This window comes from Glycine max, chromosome 15, assembly GCF_000004515.6.
Source record: "Glycine max cultivar Williams 82 chromosome 15, Glycine_max_v4.0, whole genome shotgun sequence".
Classification (NCBI taxonomy): domain Eukaryota; kingdom Viridiplantae; phylum Streptophyta; class Magnoliopsida; order Fabales; family Fabaceae; genus Glycine; species Glycine max.
This window is the reverse complement of record NC_038251.2, coordinates 53566170-53585690: the sequence shown is the minus strand read 5'-3', so window position 1 is coordinate 53585690 and position 19521 is coordinate 53566170. Positions and strand designations below refer to the sequence as shown.

Genomic DNA, 19521 nt, shown 5'->3' with positions numbered 1-19521 from the left:
ATGATTGATGTCTTTAATCATTAAAGAATGAACATTTTTTGTTAAAAATGAAGTGAACGAGAAAGGTAGAAAACTAAACCAAAAAAATTCATTTCTAAATGATTAACATCATCAATCTTAAATAAATTTAAGGACCAAACTTAAGCAAAAAAATAAGATAAATAATCTAACTGAACCAAAAAAAATACCATAAAAGATAAAATAAACTTTTTAAAAAGATAAATGACTAGACTAAACCAAATAAATAAGATAAAGGATCAAATTGAACTTTTTAAAATATAAAAGAGTAAACCGAACCAAAAAAATAAGATAAATGTCCAAATAGGTCATTTAGTCAAAATATTAACCACATTTATTTTTGTTGGATGAATGAACACATGATTTCACATTAATTTTTTGGATTACAAGCACTTACAACTATGAATTAAGTATATTACAAGTTACAAAAACATTTACATTCTAGTCTGACTTATGTAGGTTATGGAGGATATACAAAGATGCGGATGATAAAAAAATACAAATTGAATAACATAGTAAATCCAATCCCGTGACAATTGTAACCATTTTGCTCCTCTCAAACATCTTTACCAGGAGAATCATGACAATAACATGTCCCACCTTAGTCTTCAATTCATCAAGCGAGCATATTTTCATCCATTTAGGCCTCTCCTAAAAAGGATAAAGAATATATTCATTTTCTTTTCAAATATGTTAGAATCGTGTCAAATAGTTAAATGGAAATTGGTTAATAGTTGACATTGAATGATGCTAGAAAATGAAAGATGGCTTGGTAGCGAACATACAGTAATGAAAGGTGGTGGATTAAAAAAAACTATATAAAATAATATCATTAGGTGACTTAGGCCTTGCTGGAGTTTATCAACAAAAAAAATGTAAATCATGCAAGTTTTAATGGTGTCGAGAAGAAATCACATGTTTGTCATCATCAAAAAGGGGGAGAATGTGAATGTATGTATACATGATTTTGATGATGTCAAAAGAAGAATCAAACAAGGCTCATTTGATTCAAGATTAATACAAGATTATTTCAACAAACAAAGCCTTGATTCAATATTTCTTCAAGATCAAGCCTTGCCTCAAAATGAAAAGATTTCAAGTCATCCAAGGCACATGTAATTGATTACCAAGGCACATGAAAGTGTGTAATCGATTACACATCATATGTAATCGATTATCAGAGACTCTGAACATTGGGAATTCAAATTTTAAATGAAGAGTCACAACTGTTCAAGAAAAATAACATTGTAATCAATTACACTAATGTTGTAATCGATTACCAGAGAGGATTTTCAAGGAATATCGCCAACAGTCACATCTTATCATTTGGATTTTGAATGGTCATCAAAGGCCTATATATATGTGTGACTTGGGACGAAATTGGTAGAGAGTTTTGCGGGTCCAGAATGTCTTATCCTCTCAAAAGAAAATGAGAGAGATTCCAAGAGAACTCCATTGTCAAATGCTCTCTCAAAAGAAACTCTTGGGCAAACACCTACAAATCCATTAAGAATTCATCCATGGGCATCAATTGTAATATCCTTCTCTTCAAGAGAGAATTTTCTTTCTTTCTTCTCATTCAAAGAGATTATTTAAGGGACCGAGGGTCTCTTGAGTTGTAAGGATTCCTGAACACAAGGGATGAGTTGTCCGTGTGTGGTTCAGACTTTGTAAAAAGAGTTTTACAAAGAGAGTGGAAATCTCAAGTGGGTTGCTTAAGTACTGGACGTAGGCATGGAATTTGCCGAACCAGTATAAAACTGTGTTTGCATTCTCTCTTCCCTTATCTTATTTATTTTGTTGCAATCAATTGTGTCTTGCATGTTTAAAGAACATTATTAAATTGATTGTTTCTTCTTCTACATTCTGAGTCTATCTCTTTTACAAGGGGGTTAAAAGTTTGTTAGTGGAAAATTAATTCACCCCTTTGTAAGTTATTGAGGCCACAAGGTCCAACAAAAAAAACATAAAGCGTAGAAATATGATTTTCATATTGTTATAATTTGGGTTTGGACCTAACTTAATCCTATAAAATCAACTTGTAAGGTGAGGATTACTCCTCACTATATATTCTATCTCAGATCTATTTGTTGCTGAAGTGGAACTTCACCACACACCCCTTTGCCCATGACTACCCACCACAAGGTGGCTTAAGGGTGATCGCAATTAAGGAGACTAACCAACACTCACCCTCCTACTCAAGACTACCCACCTAAAGCATGACAAACACAAATGGCCCACCAATGGATCTAAGCTAAGCTTTGATATCATGTTACATTTTGAGTTTGAGCCTAACCTTACAAAATCGACTTGTAAGGTCAGTAACGTCCCCCTTATATAATCTATCTCAACACTATCTCCAACTGATGAGACTTCAACATCTCCTTTTGTCCAAAACTACCCACCACAATTATGATGAGCTAAGAGTGACCGCATCTAACAACACAACACAATCTTCACTATAAATATATAGCTTCCAAGGCCTTTTTTGCTATAGAGTTTCAAGCCAAAAGATAAGGTGCATGCACATTGGGAACTAAATTTTTATCACTAAGGTTTAGGTGGCTTAAATGCAAAGTGAAAGATTACATTTTACTAGATGAACCTTAGTTGAATGGATGCATTGGAAGTTGTTTTTGTTTCAACTTCCAAGAGAGTTTATTTACTATAGTTGGTGACAATCTTCACTATAAATAGAGAAGAGAGTTAGTGGAGAAACACAACACATGAAGAGAGTGTGTGAAAAGAGAGATTGTGAAATAAAGTCACTTTATTGATATGTCAGTGTTATCACTTCTTGTAATCACTAAGTGAGCTACTCAGGTTTGTAGAGTAATACACTATTTGTGGAGGGTTACAATCTTGTAATCATTATTGTGATAATGAAATACTTTTGAGACGATTTTATGGATGTAACCAAGAGGTGTTGAACCATGTTAAATTCTTGTGTTTGTTATTATTTTTCTTATGGTGTAATCTTTGTTGTGTTCTCACAATCCTTTGTGGGTGTGAGTAATTTTATTTGTGGGAGCATTGATTATCCAATAGTGGTATAGAGCTATGGTTGGGAGAACACAAATATTCGAGATGGGGGAAAAGACATCAAAAGGGTACAAATATGTTAGTTTAAAGTAGAGATGCAAGGTGTACAAGAGGAGACACTTGGTGTTGTGAGAATAGAAACATAAAGGTAATCTTTGTCATTTGGATGGACAAGCCTTGAAGAGGAACCATGAAAACAAAGTGAAAAGAAAGTAAATTTTCCAAATGTTGTGGAAGTGTCAAGAGATACTTCCGTCGGAGGGGGAGTTTGTTCACTTTCAAATTGATTGAAGGATATTTCTCTTTTGTCTTAAGGGGAAGAATTATAGAGTTTCAAGCCAAAAGATAAGGTGCATGCATATTGAGAATTAGATTTTTATCACCAAAGTTTAAGTGGCTTAAATACAAAGTGAAAGATTGTATTTTACTAAATGAACCTTAGTCGAATGGATGCATTGGAAGTTTTTTTTGTTTCAACTTCCAAGAGAGCTTATTTATTATAGTTGGTGACAATCTTCACTATTAAATAGAGAATAGAATTAGTGGAGATACACAACACATGAAGAGAGGGTGTGTGAGAAGAGAGATTGTGAAACAAAGTCACTTTGTTGAGAGAAAAATGTTTTTGTGTGAATGTTATCATTTCTTGTAACCACTGAGTGCGGTACTCGGATTTGTAGAGTGATACATTATTTGGGGAGGGTTACAATCTTGTAATCATTATTATGATGGTCAAATACTTTTAAGATGGTTCTGTGGATATAGACAAGAGGTGTCGAACCACGTTAAATTCTTGGGTTTATTATTATTTTTTATGGTGTAATCTTTGTTGTGTTCTCACGATCCTTTGTGGGTGTGAGTAATTTTATTTGTGGGAGCGTTGATTACCTAACATTTGCCTCATCTAACAACACAACACAATCCACCTATGATGACTTTTTGCAGTGTTTTGATAATCAAGTACCTCATTTTGTATTATATCCCCAACAGATTCTACATTCCTTGACACCTCACATCTTTGGGTCAACTTGTTTTATTCATAATCTTGCCCTCGGTCTTCATAAATTGTATGCTCAACCTATCGAATTGGTTGTTGTTGCTATTCACCTATTCTACGTAGGTACGTAGTCTTGGCTAATGTTACCTTCTTTGGGTTTGTATCTTTCTTTGGACCTTCTTCGGACACTTTACCTTTTTGCCCTTGTCACAGTTTAGTATACTATGCTAGCATTACCCCAAGTTCAAGGCAATCCTTCTCCTTTTCCCTTAGGTCTATCGTCATTAGCAACCTCCATCTCCAGCATATGATGTGTGATGATATCATGAATTTTGACCAACAAGTGTTAGAGAAGCCTAATTCAACAATGGGCCAATAACACACGCAAGAGCAAAATGATGGAGTCTTTAGCTTCTAAGAAGGAGAAAAAAATAATGGGTTGGGTTACATTGTTAAGTCATGAAGAAACTTAAAGATAAAGTTGTTGAAGTGTTCATACTTAGGTCTAATAGCTATATTTTTTGCTAGAATTCAAGCATTTTGGTAGAAGACTAAAGGACAAATTTGAAGGGGGTGCATGGAGCACATTTTTTTATCATTAATAAACATTGAAGCTTTAATTACTTTTAGTGGAGCATTTTTTTTTTAGTCATTTAGTGTAATTTTGTTGTTTTATTAGCCCGCTAAGTTTGTCCACTACCTTAGTGGATATTTATTATTACTTAGTGAATATTAATGACTACTTAGTGGATATTTTCTACAAAAGGCACCATGTACTCAAGTTCCAAATCAATTGAGTGAAGTTTATTCATATTGCTTATTGCAATTGTTCCCAATTCTTATCTGGGTAAGTTCTTTTTTTTCACTTAGTGGTGAATTATCCGAATTCTTATGACTCTCAATTCCTTCTTTTTAAAAGTGTGGCAAATTCAACTAGGTTGCTTTAGGTTGTGGCATCTCTACTTATCAACCTAGGGTTGGTCAGATTCTATTCTTTTTCTTTTATCTATTTTATGGGAACATTAATGTGCTTCCACTTTTAGCACTTGTGTTGTCATGGACTCTCCTCCAAACCAGTTGTTTGTCATATTTACATCTTGCTTCCTTGTCTTTTATGTCTATTCTTAAGAATGTAGGTGATGCCTTATCTCATCCTTAGACAGACAAGCTATGGTTGATGAGATGTGTGCCCTTCAAAGTAGTGGTACCTAGGACCTCATTCCTTTCCCACCAAACAAAATAGTTATAATTTTTTTTTGGATTTTCATAATTAAAGTTGGTCTTGATGGTCAATTTGATATGACCGTTTGGTTGCCCAAGGCTACTTAGAGATCTATGACCAAGACTATCATGCATTGTTATTAATTACACATCATCGAAAATGGTAGAAAGTAGTTGAAGTATATAATATATGTTAGAAATATGAGAAATATAAGATAATATCATCTCAATATTTTAGAGTATCCTAGATGATATGTTAGGACTTTTTATATATTTTATGATCTATTCCCTTATTTAACTAGGATCTTCGTAATTATAAGCATATCATATCATGTATTTATTGCAAATAACCTATATTAGAAGGACTCTACTATGTAGTTCAGCCACACAAATTCATTCATATGTTGTCTCATTTTCTCCCTTTTAACATAGTATTAGAGCTATACCATCATGCGTGACTTGTTTTGTCAGTATTCCACTACTAAGTTCCCTAAACAAAAATAATTGGAACTTTAACTAGTAACCTTAGTTTGGTCGTGTTGTCAAATCATGTTCCCCATCTAGTTTTCCCTTTCGATCTAGTGTTGAAACAAAATATCGAGCCATGGCTTCAACTAATTGTGAACTTGTGTGGCTAAAACAACTACTTAAAGAGCTCAAGTTTGCATATGTCTCACCTATGATCCTATTTTGTGATAACTAGGTTGCTTTGCACATTTCCTCCAACCCGGTGTTTCATGAAAGAACCAAACATATTGAAAAAGATTGTCATTTCATTCAGGAGAAAATCATATATGGTTACATTAAGATCAATTTTGTAAATTCCAAGGTTCAATTAGCTAATGTTTTCACTAAGATTTTGAGGGGTCCTAGGATTGATTATATATGTAACAAGTTTGGTGCATATCAGTTACATGCTCCAACTTGAGGGGGTGGTAGAATGTTATTTTTTATGTGTTGTTGGGCCTTAAGCCCATTTATCTTAAACCATCTTATACTTTTAAAGCTTTTGGCCAATCAATGAGAAAGTGACAAGCATTTCTCACTAAAACAAAGGAAGAAAATGAGACAACATATGAATGAATCCGTGTGTTTGAACTATATAGTGGAGTTTGTTTTATATAGGTTAATTGCAATAAATAGAAATAATTATAAGAGATTTTATTCCCATATACACCATAATATTCATATAATTACAAAGATACTAGTTAAATAAGGAAGCATATCATAAATATTAAAGAAGAAAATAAATCCTAATAGATCACATAGAATACTCTAAAATATTCTGAGGCGATATTGTTAGATATTTCCAATTTCAAACACTCAAGCTGAAACTTAAGGGAAAATAATTTATTTCCTATTAAATAAATAGAAAGCATAAAACATTGAGCACCACAAAAAAAAACAATTGTTAGAAATATTAAAAGATGCATGCATAAAACTAAGTTGTATGCATATCATAATAAAATGCATAAAAATAATCATAATATTAACTCAAAGTTCAACTGGATGGAGACTCGTCGAAATGAAAAAAAGATGCAAGATGCAAGTCTCGAACTGCAACACCATAGATGTTGCAATAGCGAACAAAGTCAAAATTGAGGATCCAAGAAAGTTCGTAATGCAATAGCGCTATAGTGGCTATTATTTAACAACACTGCTATGGTGACACTTTTTCCCCTGTGACCAAAATGGTATATATCAGGTTATTGTACTCCATGGCTACTACTTGTCATTGGCCTCTACATCGGTTTGATAAGTGATCTCATAGAAGTTTATATGGAGTAACATTCTAGATTTGTTGCTCAAAGGGAGTTTTTAGGACTAGTTTGTCGTCTCCGTCAATCCCTACATGGTCTCAAACATTCTCCCAAGGCATGGTTTGGTAGATTCAACATCCTAGTTCAACAGTTTGGTACAACTCAAAGTGAGGTTGATCAACACTTTGTTTTCTATCGACATTCAGTTGCAAGATGTATGTACTTGATTGTGCATGTTGACAACATTGTTATTACAGGTAGTGATCACCATGGAACCACTCAGATAAAACACATCTTAGTCACCATTTTCAAACTAAATATCTTAGCATTGCTCCTTGGGGATAGATGTGGCATAGTCCAAGAATGACATTGATTTCTCACAGGAAGTATGCAATTGATATTTTAGAGGAAGCAAGGTAGATCAACGCTATGCGTGTGGACTCCTATAGATCCTAAAACCAAACATTTTGCCAATTAGTCAAGGGAAGCCTTGGTTGGACATAGAGAGGTATAAGAGATGGTAGAAAAACTCAATTATCTCACAGTGACTATCCAAATACTTCTTTTGCATCTTCAAACTACTTTTCATCAAACTTATCCAATTGATTCTAATTATAATCTATTATAACAATGATCAATTATTGAAATAATTTAATTTTCCAGTTGTCCCAATCACACCCTAAAGTAAGGTGAGCTAATTTCTTAAGTCTCCTCGTGAGAGTCATTGGGATATTGTAATTCACATTCTGAAATATATCCTTGTCAAATTTGTCACAACCATCGGACCAAATTTGTCACAAAATGGAGATTATTTTGTTTCTTTCCTTATCAAAAATGGGCCCTTCTTAGGGAGCGGGGCATATTTCTTGAAAAAGGGGGAGTGGCAGGGGAGGAAAAAATGGAAAGAGGCATGAGGAAGGTCTGGAAAGCCCTCACTTTATTGATTGATGGGAAAGTTGGATCCCCTTTTCTTTCCTCTCAAGTCTTAGCCCCTCCCTCTGGTTAAGGGCCAAGGCAACGATCTTACTTCGAAGCAATCTCTGGTGTTTTCCCTTATCCAGACAGAGAAAATCTTTAGTAGGTGTAGTACTGAATCATCAATTCTATAAGACTATCTCCTTTCTTGCGTATTTTCTAATCTAATTATGAGTTCATGTTACACTACTTTGAAATCCACCGAGGTATTTTAAAGTATCAATATATATTGTTGAAGATTAATTTAGAAAAGTGTAGATGTATAATTGGTGGTCCATTATCTAGAGAGTTCCACACCTATGGAGATGTTGTAGTGTGTAGAAACTTCTTGATGGATGTAGAAAAATATCTTATTATCTAAAGTCATAGAAGCACCTAGAACATTATAGAGATGGATGGTAGATGATAGATGAGTCTAGAAGACTCTAGGACTAAGTAGTATAGAAGTGTGTAGAAATCACCTATGTAACCTATATAAAGGCATAAGTTGTAGCCAGCCATGTAATGTAAAAAAAGAAGCTAATAAGCACAATTCAAGTTAAGGTGTCAATTTTCTGAAAATTCATCCTCTTCCTACTCCCATCATTTCTATCGTACATTTCTACCATATCCTTCCATAGAGAAAAGGCATAACTACGTCCCCCATATCCTAACAGTGGAATTAGAGCCAAGTTGATCCTATGGCCTTTGCTACATCACCTAGCCCATCAACCTTTAACTATAATCAAACCTTAGTTCCCATATTTAATGGGGAAGCATATGATTATTGGAGCATCCAAATGCAAACTCTATTCATCCCACAAGACTTGTGGGATGTTATAGAGAATGGCTATCCAGTCCCAGAAAGCCAAGAATTAGCTACGTGGACAGCAACAAAGCAAAAGGAGTACAAGCAAAACTAGCAACATGATGTTAAGGCTATGCTATTCATCCAACAAGGAGTTAGTAGAGAGATCTTTCCAAGAATCATGCAAGCAAAAAATGCAAAGGAGGCATGGGAGACTCTGAAAAATGAATTTAAAGGCACAGACAATGTAATTTCTATTAAACTTCAATCTTTGTGGAAGGATTTTGATACATTAATAATGTGGGAAGATGAATCTATACAATCTTTCTTCTCTCGTGTTTCTAATATCTTCAATCAAATTAGAAGTTACGGGGACACGATTGAAGACAAGAAAATAATACTAAAAATATTAAGAAGTCTTCCCGTAAAATATGATCATATTGTGGCTGCCATAGAAGAATCAAAAGATTTGTCTAAACTCACTCTAGTAGAATTAATGGGCTCTTTAGAAGCTCATGAAGCTAGAATGAAAAGATTTGAGAAGCCACTAGAGCAAGCATTCCAATCTAAAATTAATATCTCTAAAAATGATGGAGATAAGAAAAATAACCACGGTAAATTTCCTCAAAAAAGAGGAGGAGCATTTACTAATCGTGGTAAAAGGAGCGGAAAGCAATGGAGTAATAATGCTTCAAGCTCCTATTGCAAATTATGCAAGAAAAATAATCATGATACAAATGATTGTCAGTACAAATGCAAAAAGTGCAAAAGACACCTACACTACGAAAAAGATTGTTCTTACCGACAAAAAGAAGAAGCAAATTTTCTAGAAAATAAAGAATCCCTTGATCATACTTTGTACTCCGCTTTATCTTCTCAAGAATCAAGGGATGTATGGTATGTTGATAGTGGTTGTTCAAACCACATGAAAAAAAAAACAAAAGTTGTTTTGTGCAACTAGATGAGACAATAAAATCCAAAGTTACACTTGGTGATGGAAATGTTTAAACAGTTGAAGGAAAAGGCACGATTGCTGTTAAAACTCAAAATGGTAGCCAAAAATATATCCATGATGTTTTTTATGTGCTAGGTACGTCTTACTTAAAATCTTCTAAGTGTTGGTCAACTTATTCATAAAAATTATAAAGTCATCTTTGATGATAATAAATGTAATATCATTGATAAAAGAAAGGGCCAAATTATTTCTATCAAAATGGCTCCTAATAAAGTATTTCCTCTATTTATGCCATTTGGGCAAAACAATGCATTGAAATGTGAGAATATGGATGAGTTCATACTGTGGCACTTGAGGTATGGTCATCTAAACTTTAATGGACTCAAATTATTGAAACAAAAAAATATGGTGCTTGGGCTTCCTTTTATTTCATTTAACCTTAAAGTTTGTGAAGGCTGCATTTATGGCAAGATGCACAGGTTACCATTTCCAAAAACATCTTGGAGAGCTAAAGCTCCACTTCAATTGGTGCATGCTGATATCTGGGGACCATCAAGTATCCCCAGCTTTGGTGGAAGAAGATATTTTCTCCTCTTCGTTGATGACTATACTCGAATGATGTGGGTGTACTTCATCCAACAAAAATCCGATGCATTCTCTTGCTTCAAGGAGTTCAAGGCCCTAGTGGAAAAGCAAAGTGGGCATTCCCTCAAAATCTTGAGAACAGATCGCGAGGGAGAATTCAATGGGCACATATTCATCAATTTTTGCAATGATCATGGCATCAAGAAGAAGCTTTCTGTTCGTCACACTCCACAACAGAATGGTGTCGCTGAAAGGAAAAACAGAACCATTGTGAAAATGGCTCGATCGATGCTACATCATAAGAACCTGCCAAAGAATCTATGGGCGGAAGCTGTTAGCACAACAGTATACATCCTCAATCGTTCTCCAACTAAAGCAGTCTTAAATATGACGCCATATGAAGCATGGTTCAACAGAAAACCAACAGTTGATCCTTTTAAAGTTTTTGGATGTGTTGCTTATTCGCACATTCCAAAGGAGAACTAAGAAAAGCTCGATGAAAAAGGAGAAAAGTGCATCTTTGTCGGCTATAGTGACCAATCTAAAGGTTACCGATTATTCAAACCAGATTCAAAGCAGCTGATCATTTCAAGAGATGTCATCTTTGACGAAAGAGCAAGCTGGCAATGGAGTATTGAAGTCAATGAGAAACAAGAAGTAACCAATCCAAGCCCGTGAACACTGCCACCATCACCAACACAGCATGACCAACAGCACCAGCAAGAAGAAGTAGAAGAAGTCCCACAACAACAACTTCGAAGATCAGGAAGGCCACACAAACCGAATCCAAAGTACGCAAATGTTAGATTTTTTGCCTGTGAACCTCAAAAGTTTAAGGAAGCATCGAAAGAAGAAGTTTGGAGAAAATCCATGGACGAGGAAATCAAAATGATAGAGAAAAATCATACATGGGAGCTCATGCAAAAACCAGAAGACAAGGAGATCATTGGCCTGGAATGGGTTTACAAAATTAAATATAATGAGGATGGAACAATCCAGAAACACAAAGCAAGACTTGTCACTAAAGGCTATTCACAACTGCTAAAAGTTGATTTCAATGAGACATTTGCTCCCGTTGTGCGCATGAAAACAATCAGAACTGTACTAGCCTTAGCTGCACAGTTGAAGCTACAAGTCTACCAGCTAGATGTAAAATCAACTTTCTTGAATAGAGAGATTGAATAAGAAGTCTACGTGGAGCAACCACAAGGATACAAAGTTAAGGCTAGTTTATAGAAGCCTAGTCGGTTCGCTAATCTACTTAACCAACTCAAGGCCAGACATCGTACATGCAGTTAGCATCGTGTCTAGATTCATGAGTAACCCAAGCAAAGCACACTTTGCAGCAGCCCAAAGAATCCTAAGATATGTCAAAAGCACAAAGGATTTTGGCATTTTGTAAGAGGCAGATAGAGACTTTAACTTGACAGGTTATACAGATAGCGACTGGGTAGGAAGCACAGATGATAGAAAAAGCACAAGTGGATATGTGTTTCTTCTAGGCAACAAAGCAATATCATGGGCGTCAAAGAAGCAAATGACAATTGCTTTATCATTAGCAGAAGCAGAATACATGGCTGCAACAAGCGCTGCGTATGAAGCAACATGGCTCAGAAAAATTCTGCAAGACGTACAGCAAGACTCCAACAGTTATTCATTGTGATAATATGTCAGCTATTGCAATGACTAAGAATCCAGTATTCCACAGCCATACAAAGCACATTGAGATTAGATACCACTTCATCAGAGAGCTCGTGGAACGTGGAGAAATCAAAATGGAGTTTTGCAAGACTGAAGAACAATTAGCAGACATCTTCACCAAGCCAATTGCAACAGAGAAGTTCATCAAATTTAGAAACATGCTTGGAGTTCAAAACTTTTCTAGATTAAGGGGGAGTGTTGAAGATTAATCTAGAAAAATGTAGATGTATAATTGGTGGTCCATTATCTAGAGAATTCTATACCTATGGAGATGTTGTAGTGTGTAGAAACTTCTTGATAGATGTAGAAAAATATCTTATTATCTAAAGTCATAGAAGCAACTAGAACATTATAAAGATGAATGGTAGATGATAGATGAGTCTAGAAGACTCTAGGACTAAATAGTATAGAAGTGTGTAGAAATCACCTATGTAACCTATATAAAGATATAAGTTGTAGCAAGCCATGTAATGTTAAAAAAGAAGCTAATAAGCACAATTCAAGTTAAGGTGTTAATTTTCTGAAAACTCATCACCTTCCTACTCCCATCATTTCTATCATACATTTCTATCATATCATTCCATAGAGAAAAGGCATAACCATGTCCCATATCCTAACATATATTTCCTTAATTCTTAATGATTGATGGTTATAATAAAGACTAATTAAAATTATTGAGTAACCAATGAGGTAGCCTAATAAAGTCTCCTATCCAACCTAAAGAACCTAGAGTTCAAAAGGGTTTTCTCCTTGTATTAGCTACAAAGACACTGAAGTTACATGATTCTAAAATTTCTATTGTTGTATAAAAATTCTTCATACAATTGCAATTAGGCACAAGTTAAGAAAGACAACTCTCATTTATCATAGCATAAATAACAATAATGAATTAATGCAATTAAATAACTGTATCTCATTAAAAAAAAAAAAGATGAAGACTCTCCAGGCTATTTTATATATTTAAAATATTAAAAGATTTACCTCAAAAAAAATATTAAAAGATTGAATTTGCTAAATATATGTCATTTTAATGGTCTTAATAAATATAGAAGAAGTATGGTAGTTAATTACTATTTTAGGGTTGTATAATTACCTTCATAGCAAACATTCCAAACAAAGAGGATCCTTTAAGGGCACGGTCTACGGTAGGTGGAACATCAGGAGGTACATTGCTTATGAACAATCCATATAAGCCCATACCAAAAATCAACATAACTGTACCAGCAAGATAAACATCTGCAGCAGCAAGTGATTCATGCATTTTATTGGCTGAAAAAAATGGCTAAGTGCAAGTAGTAAACATAATCTTAAATGATATTAAGACCAAAATCGGAAGTACAAAAGAGTTTCCCAATGAAAACATAATATGAATATACTATTTGCATGAGGTATAATACCTTTATATATTTGGAAATATGTAGGTTAACGATGATTTAAATGTTCTTTCTAACGATGAACGAGAAAATCTTTCTTCGAATAAATTAGAGGGGCTAACATAAGTTTGGTAATTTAAAAGGAAAATAGTAACATATATATGTTCTCCGATTTTTCCTTTCATTTTCCTCCAATGGGTTTCATGGTCCAAGTAGAGTAAATACAAAATTAAGTCTTGATAATATAGAAAATTGTAGTTAGAGTATGTCTGATAAGTGATAAATTACCAATTGCTTCAACCAACCGCAGAACCATTTGTCCAGTGTGAACTCCTTTGACACAGCTTGACCAATAGACTTTGTATGCATCAATAATATAAATACAACCCTGAAGTGATCCAGCAAAGTCAGATATATGGAGGCCTAAATTTCTGACATTTCAGGGGAATCAATAAAAAAAATAAAAAAGAAGTAATTTTATATTTCATACCAGTAGTGATAACCTGTTAGTACAACTATAAAATAACTAGATTAAAGTTGTTGGGATAAGGGGAGTCAGTAGCAACGGTTGGACCGTTGGAATTGTCACCATGTGACCCAAAGGTCAGTCAGGTTCAAGTAGTGGACCGATCCACTTGCAAATGCAATAAGGTACGGATGCATACTATAGACACCCATAGAGGATTCAACACTACATTAGCAATTTAGCATTGTAGCACCAGACTGCTTTAAAGATGTAGGCCATTGAGAGAGACTATACATTTAGAAAGCACAAGAGTGACCCTGCCAAGGACCCTCCAACAGCAAGTAATGCCAAGAAGCGGAAATCAAAAATGACCTGCTCAACGGAATGAAAAAGCTTTTAATTAGAAAAGCAAATATATACCAGTTTATAACCATCTTGACAATAATGAAAGGGGAAAATATTGTCATGCTCCAAAATACTTATAATCTTGTATCAATGTCAGTTTGTGTGCGCATTTGGATTCATGTTGGATCATCCAGAATCACATTGAAATAGCAACTAACGTGATTTTTAGTAAATGTTTGGAACTTCATTGAACCAGGTCACCTATCCCCTTCCCATTCCTATTCCTAATGCTTCTCCATAGCTCTTGATATGATGACGATGTTAAAGAACCTTCTACCATCAGGTCACCTATCCCCTTCTTCTCCAATGAAAAAACTTTGATCACTTAAATTTTGTAGAAGTTTGCAAGCTTTTACCTTGATCTTCCATTTAAGAGAAGTTATGTTTCCGAAGAAAGTCACATACGAAAGTTCTTTCAATAATCATAATTACTTTTGTCTTTTGGCATGTTTAATCGTAATCTTATATTCTTGTCAAACTACAACGGGTTTCTGATAAATAAATTATAGTATAAGATCTCAACATTCATGCATAAGGAGTTCAGTGCCATATGACATGTTATTAATAATCATTTTTCTTATCAGATCTCCAACCATTTACAACAACAACAGGTGCACTCTACTCAACCAAGTTAAATAAAATACGGTTTCAGAATTAAGACAGAGAAGTAGAGAAATACCCTTTCAATGGAAGACTCGGTGGCTCGAACAATCCTTACGATTGGGTTGCCGTTAGGGTTGGTGAGTGCATAGTTGAAGGCGGGGTCAGGTGGCCTAGACTCAACCGAAGGGGTAGGGGAAGTGGTGGTGGAAGTTGCAGAAGAAACACTCTGCGATGCTTTGGATTCAGGGGAGGAAGAGCTTAAGGAAGCCTTGGGACAAAAAAGTCGACGGGGAATATGTGAGGGAGGGTATAAAAGAGAGGGAGAGAAGAAGGAGTAGAGAGCCATTGAATTGAATGAATATGAGGATTGGTCTGTACTTAAACTGTACCCAGATACAGCACAACTGCACAAGCTTTACTTTCGTTTTTAGTTTTTTTGAGGTGTCCTTAGCCGAGTTACTCAGATCAGATTGATGCAATCATTTGTCTTGTTGCGGCATAAAATATCAACCCTATTAATTGTATTTTGATTTATTTATTGGTTTTATATACGGAATTAATTTATATTTTGGTAAGGAAAGTTTTTTGTCCTCTTTAAGGTAAACATTAAAGTCATCATCACCACTGTACCAAAAAAAAGTCATTATAACCTGATTATATAATTATTAGTTTGATATTCTGTGTCATGCACGTGCGAATTGTTTTGATTATTGATATTTATTAAATTATACAAGATAAAAATAATTTTTAATATTATATATATGTAATAATTAATAAGAAATTTATAAGAATTAAACATAATAATAACAATAATAGTTTTATTCTATTAATTATTGAAAAGTACGGTGTTTTCCTATAATTTATTAAAATTAAGTATATTTGTTTTTTTAAAAGAAGTGCATTTGTTTTATGAATTACTGAAAAGTATAATTTGGTCCCAAAATTCAAATTAATTTTAAAATATTAAATTGTTGCAAAAATTAATTTATTTTTAAAGTATAGTTTTTTTAAAATGTAAATGGAAAAATTTTCTTATAGTTTATAATTTATTCATATAAAATGAAATTGCAGGCTTATATCGATAAAAAAAAATGGTAAAAAGAGAAGTACAATTTATAGGCTTGATAAAAAAAAATCGTAATTCAAATTTTCTTGTAATATTTTCTCGTGTTTTCTCTTTTTTACATAGTGTCTTCTTCCCTTTAATATTTTAAGGAAAAAAATTATTATTTTTGCACAATCCAGCATTGTCATTAATTGGTGCATTCTTTTGCCCATTGAATACCATCGTATATAAATTAATTTATATGTATATAAATTAAATTTAATGCCATAAAAGTAGTACAAGAACAAATAATCTAAAGGTAACTGCATTAATAATTTATAGACGTCATAAAATAATTGCAAATCAACAAATTTTAAATTTAACTATTATTTAATTTAACCGATGAAGTTTGTTGCAAATAATATAAAAAAATAAATTTAATAAAAAAAATCACACCAAATCAAACTTAATGAAATAATGAATATGAAGTTCATCCATCTCCACTTTGATTGTTTTGTCAACTTTTTCACTTCAGCTTCCTCCTTTGCACCCAATTTTCCTTGAGAAATACTTCTCTTCAAATTATCGAACTATGAATAATTTGTGGATAAATCAACTACTTCCACCTCTTGACTGTCGGAATCTATTTCAAAAACATCTCCAAAATTAGAACGAATTATTTTCAAAAGCATGCAATAAAAGATAAAATAAACTAATTATAAGTTTGCAAATTATACCAAAAGTTTTTAAGTTTCAAACCAGACAAACAGAATAATCAAATAACAGATTTTTTTATAAAATGAACTTGAGCTTTCTGTAACTAAATTTTGTGGAATAAAATAAAACAAATTCCCAAGTAAAAAAAAAAAATGAATCATTTTCTAAGGGAATATACATTATCACCTGATGCAAAATTATATTTAGGGGAACAAAGAACCCACTACTCAATGAATATGAAAGAAAGTGAGAGCTCTGCTAGGGTTTCTGGAGTTTCTTCCAAAGAAGATGATGATCTTCTCTTACGTTCCAATAGGAAGGTTAAGAGGAAAACTGATGGAGACGAAGCTGGTGCGGAGATGGACGTAGATAAGGAGAAGAATATTGAGGGTGTTAAAGCATTTTATTGCAAGAAGTTGCTTGATACTGTTGTTCCTTTCTCTGCTTTCGATGGAAGATGTTAAGGTGTTCCTGATAAGGAAATTCCTCCTACTTTTATTTCTAAGGTGGATATGGAAAGGTTTAAAGAAGTTCCCACGAATGAGGAGTTCTCGGATTGGTGTAAACCTTGGAAAGACTCACTTATGTTACAGTATTGAGGAAGAAGGTAGGATTCTGAATTCTTGAAGCAAAGTTGAAGAGGGAGTGGGAGAGAAAAGGTACTATTAAGATCATCGATGTGCACGTGATTATTATCAGGTTTTATTCACCTTTGATAAGGATTATAATCATGTTTTTCTCATTGGGCCTTGGATGTCTTTGATCAGTATATAATGGTGTAACGGTGGAGGCCATTAATTCTTGCTAATGCAACCATGGAAGTGATATGATCATGCAAAGGTTGAATCACTTCAAGTATCTTTTGCAATTGATGAAAGGCTCAATGTCTAAAGCAAGACTAAAAAGAATTAAGAAAACATTCCAAAGCTTAGTGATAAAGTTCACAAATCAAGAATTGTGTCATTTCTAAAACTTGAAGATAAATTTAACAAACTTAAGACAATAATTTGAAGAGCACAATGAGTCTAAGAGTTTATTTGGATGAATACATGACTTTTGAGCTAAAGAACTAATTAAGGTTCATTTTCTAATTTTCCTATGAATTTTCATATTTATTTATCATGTAATAATTTCATATGACTCATGATATATTTTGGGTGAGTTCTTGTAACGATGAGAGAAGTGAGAGACATTGCTAATACGGAGACATTTTAAAAACAATGCGGTTAGTTCTTCATGACACTTGCTCTTGTTGGACTCACACCAGACCTTGAGATAGTACACAATCAAATTCTATTAGGGTCCATTGTGTGTACTTATGACAAGGTTCAGAAGCAGTCATTACCTATAATTAGGCAGAGTCACAAAATACTGATGAACCGCCAAAAGATTTACAAATAACAAATGTCATACTATATTAAAAAGTTAATTCAAATAGCCAACAATTTGTCAATTGAATTAGAGTCAACATATTTATGAAAAACAAAGAAAGAAAAATAAAATCTAAAAGCAACAAAACAGGACGTTGAAGGTTAATTAAAGGAAGTTCTACCAGTATGTGCAAATATACTTGTGTTTGCCACTGGAAAATAAAAGAAAAAAGAAAAAAAAAAGTCACACGACTTTCTTGAATCCATTAACCAACCATTAGTACATACATCCTAAAACAAGAAAAAAAGTCACATAGACTTTCTTGTATGTAATTTCACTTGGACTAACATGCTATAATTACACACGCTTGTACTTAATTATTATCATCTAGTGATAATTGATCTCATTTTACTCTTTTTACCATATCTACACATATGAGATCTAGTTCCCCCGAAGTGAATAACTTATTTTAGAGTGCAAAATAAGCCAGGAAGTGATATTACTCTTTTAAGAGTTTTTGGACAAACTTTGAACCCATGTCAAAATTGCAAGTGGACAAAAAATTATATAATAATTTCTCATATAAATGACAATAATTAGGTGTATCCAAATATACATGGCTCTCTTTTACTATTTTGTTGAATCAGAAACTGATCCAGCTTCAAAGCCTCTTGTTCCCTGGCTCATTGGAGGTCTGCATTTTCTCACTTGCTACAACTATATTTATGTAACACTGCCTCAAAAATTAGAATAAGTCCAAGATTTTGGATTAAAAAAATGTAAAATCAGTATAGAATATAGACCATTAAGTTTCAGAACATGGTTTTAAAATTTCCTAGAAAAATGTTATATAAGTGAATTCCTGTTTACAGGATCAGGTTGTTCTTATCTTGAAGTGTGTGCATTCTCAAAATGGACCTTTTAGACCAAACGGAGAAGTTCTAATTAAAAAAGAGTATAGTTGGAACAGAAGTACTTCATTGAGGTATTGACCATTCCATTATATTTGCAAGAATTGCTCCAATATGATAAGAGTGACACCATGAGTGCCTTTAAAACCAAAATAAAAAGGAGGTTTTAGGCCTTCTGCAATAGCCTAAATAAAACTCCTCAATGTAACAAACATGCATGCCTACACATACAAATACAGTCAATTTATGAATACAACCATAGCCATTATTATTGGAATTTGGAATACCTTAACAATAAAGATTGTCTAAATTGATCATAAATTGGACATCAACTTTCAAGTGCAGCACATTATCTAATTGCTCAAAATCTAACACCTAAAACATCACAAAAGTTTTGCAGTATGACACGGTTCTAAGACTAACTAGCAGAATCTTCCACGGCTCACTAGCACATATATCAAGTAGGAGCTTTAAACAAAACCCAAAATATAACATAATTAAGAAGACCACACCACAAGCTAGACACAAGTTCTTAATAATCCAACAAGAAATTGATCAAAACAAACAAAATATATTAATGTGAAGAAGA

The 19521-nt window shown here is 33.5% G+C and overlaps 1 protein-coding gene across 2 annotated transcripts; it reads right to left on the bottom strand.

The window, feature by feature from the left end:
* Positions 1-329: 329 nt before the first annotated feature.
* LOC100799451 (uncharacterized) lies at positions 330-15378 on the bottom strand. Of its 2 annotated transcripts, XM_003546852.5 has the most exons (5): positions 14965-15378; positions 14175-14252; positions 13703-13802; positions 13135-13277; positions 330-669 (listed from the first exon to the last, which is right to left on the bottom strand). In XM_003546852.5, the coding sequence occupies exons 1-5, from the start codon at positions 15232-15234 to the stop codon at positions 460-462; spliced, it is 801 nt and encodes a 266-aa protein (XP_003546900.1). In that variant the 5' UTR covers positions 15235-15378; the 3' UTR covers positions 330-459. The 2 variants fall into 2 exon arrangements, with proteins under 2 accessions (XP_003546900.1, XP_014623681.1); XM_014768195.2 differs by lacking the exon at positions 14175-14252.
* Between the last annotated feature and the right edge of the window lie 4143 nt (positions 15379-19521).